This window comes from Pteropus vampyrus, unplaced genomic scaffold (genome assembly GCF_000151845.1).
Source record: "Pteropus vampyrus isolate Shadow unplaced genomic scaffold, Pvam_2.0 Scaffold18, whole genome shotgun sequence".
NCBI classification, from domain to species: Eukaryota; Metazoa; Chordata; class Mammalia; order Chiroptera; family Pteropodidae; genus Pteropus; species Pteropus vampyrus.
In genome coordinates, this window is record NW_011888799.1 from 9,479,072 (window position 1) to 9,481,435 (window position 2,364).

A 2,364-nucleotide genomic window follows, 5' to 3' on the forward strand; every position below is an offset into this window, starting at 1 on the left:
TTCAAGGATTACTAAAGCCAATCTATCTGCTTTTCCTTCATGAAAGGGGTCATTGGAGTGAATGTATTGAACTAGAAGAGATCTCCAAGACAGTTTAGTCCAAGATCCTTATTTTGCAATTAGATCATCTAAGCTACAAGAGAGAAGTGACCTATCCAAGGCCACAGAGCTAATGATGATCATGTTCAGACAAGAACCCAAAATTTCTGATTCTAAGTCTACTACATTAGCTTCAGTTGCCTAGAAAGTGATGGGTTCTAAAAATGCCAGAAGGAGAAAGAAGAGGCGGTAGAGAGGAAAAACAGGACACACGCCAACTCACCCCCAGGAAACCATCGCGGCCCTCTGTGATCATGAAGAAAGAGATGAGCCAGAACACTGAAACTCTCATTTTCAGCAGGTCCCTCTTCTTTCCCTGGACTGAACATAAACAGCTGGGTTCATAGTCTGTGACTAGACAAGTCATGTACCATATGAGGCTGAGGCACAAAAACAAGTAACTTAAGCCCCAATTTTTTAATGCACAGAATGGTAGGGCTCGACCGAGTTGATCTGAAGCCCTGAGTGTTTGGTTGTTTTTCTACTTCATGTACCTAGCCTGAGACATTTTACTTCTATTCCCATTGCAAAAGGAATAAATTTCTGTCTTTACAAACTTACTAGAAAATTCCCTGAGAACTCTCTTCTGGGTGGTCAAATTTGACTAAACACAGGTTATTTAAAAATCATGACTTGATTAACTTTGCAGCTAGGTGCAATTTAACATCTAGCCTTTTATATTTCACTGAGGTTTCCTTTTCATCTCAATTAAAAACCAAGCATTAAAATAATGAAGGACCAAAACTAAATAAATAACCAAGGCCCCTTAGAACCATTAACGTAAGGATAGAATCTGTTTAAGCATAAAAATAATAACTAATCTAGCTAATTTCCTTCTTTATAGTTGTAATTAGCAATAAACTGTCCTCAAGATTACGGTTATCTCAGGATTATTCAAGCAAAACTTGGCATATAGTCATGATCAAAAAATTAATCACTTATACCCAGGTTATTTCATGTCAATAAAAAATTCACAGTAAGTTAGAATGGTTGCCTCCAATATAGCAGGCACTAGGCACATATAGCAATCTAAATTGTAATTTTAATTATAATAAAGTAAAATGAAAAATTCCATTTTTAAGTCACACCAGCCACATTTCAAGTGCTCAATAGCCACATGTGGCTAGTGGATACCAAGTTAGGCAGTGTAGACACAAAACTCTTCCATCATTGCCAAAAGTTTTATTAGGCATGGAATATTATTCAGCCTTAAAAAAAAATCTTGTTATAAGCTACAACACAGATCAGCCTCGAGGACATTATGTTAAATAAAATAAGCCAATCACAAAAGGAAAAATACTGTATAATTCCACTCGTATGGAATACCTAAAGAAGTCGAACTCATAGAAGCAGGAAGTAGAATGTTGGTTGCCAGGGGCCTGGGGAAGAGGTAATGGGGAGTATCATTCAATGGGTGTGAGTTTCGGTTTTGCCAGATGAAAAAGATCTAGAAATCTGTTGCACAACAATGTGAATATACTTAACATTACTGAACTCGAACACTTAAAAAATGGGTAGGAAGGTACATTTTATGTTATGTGGTTGTTTTTTACCACAATTTAAATAACAATAGTCTTATTGGTTGGCATTGACATGAAGAAATACTTCCCCATGGCCTCTCAATATTTCTTTCATATCTCCACAGGAAAAGATGGAAAACTGTGATATCAAACTCAATGACCCAGCATTAGAATAAGTGCCCTTGATTAGCGGTACAGAAAACACAGGGTTGGGCCTTCCCTTCCAGCCTTTACCTTGTTTCCCGGGTGTGCTTTAAACTTCATACAAATCCTGCCATCCCCGACAGCACTGCCCAACACCTTGCTCTCTTATCTACCAGAAAAGAAAAAAAGGCATTAGAGACAAGGTAATGACTACCACAGACATGGCTTACATGTCAGCGGACACAATTTCTGGGACTTTCTAGGGAAGTATGGCAAAGAGGCAATGGGACACATACCACTTTTGTGTTTACCTTCTCCCTTAGCAGAAAGGTCTTCTCATGCCCTCACCTTCCTGCTTGCCAAGACTGCTCCTAAATCTATTGCTTTAACACTCTTTGGGCAGCCACCTGTGCTCCAGATCTCATTTTTCTAGACATTGATCCCCAAATTTATCTGCTCTGAGTCCTATTCCCTCTGGCCTGTGCTTTCTGCTTTCCAAAAGTGAGTAATACTTGTCTCTAGAGCAGAAGTATTTTTCAAATATTTTTGACCAGGTCCCATAGAAAGAAATATATATTTACACACACATTTAATAAAACAT

At 38.1% G+C, this 2,364-nt stretch overlaps 1 protein-coding gene across 1 annotated transcript in view; it reads right to left on the minus strand.

The window, feature by feature from the left end:
- ADGRF1 (adhesion G protein-coupled receptor F1) overlaps positions 1 to 2,364 on the minus strand; it is a 36,110-nt gene that overhangs the window by 25,365 nt on the left and 8,381 nt on the right. The window contains exons 3-4 of the mRNA XM_011354791.2: positions 1,854 to 1,932; positions 323 to 420 (exon numbers count right to left, since the gene is read on the minus strand). Coding sequence (XP_011353093.1) covers positions 323 to 391 — 69 coding nt within the window. The 5' untranslated portion in view covers positions 392 to 420; positions 1,854 to 1,932. The remainder of the gene's footprint in view (positions 1 to 322; positions 421 to 1,853; positions 1,933 to 2,364) is intronic.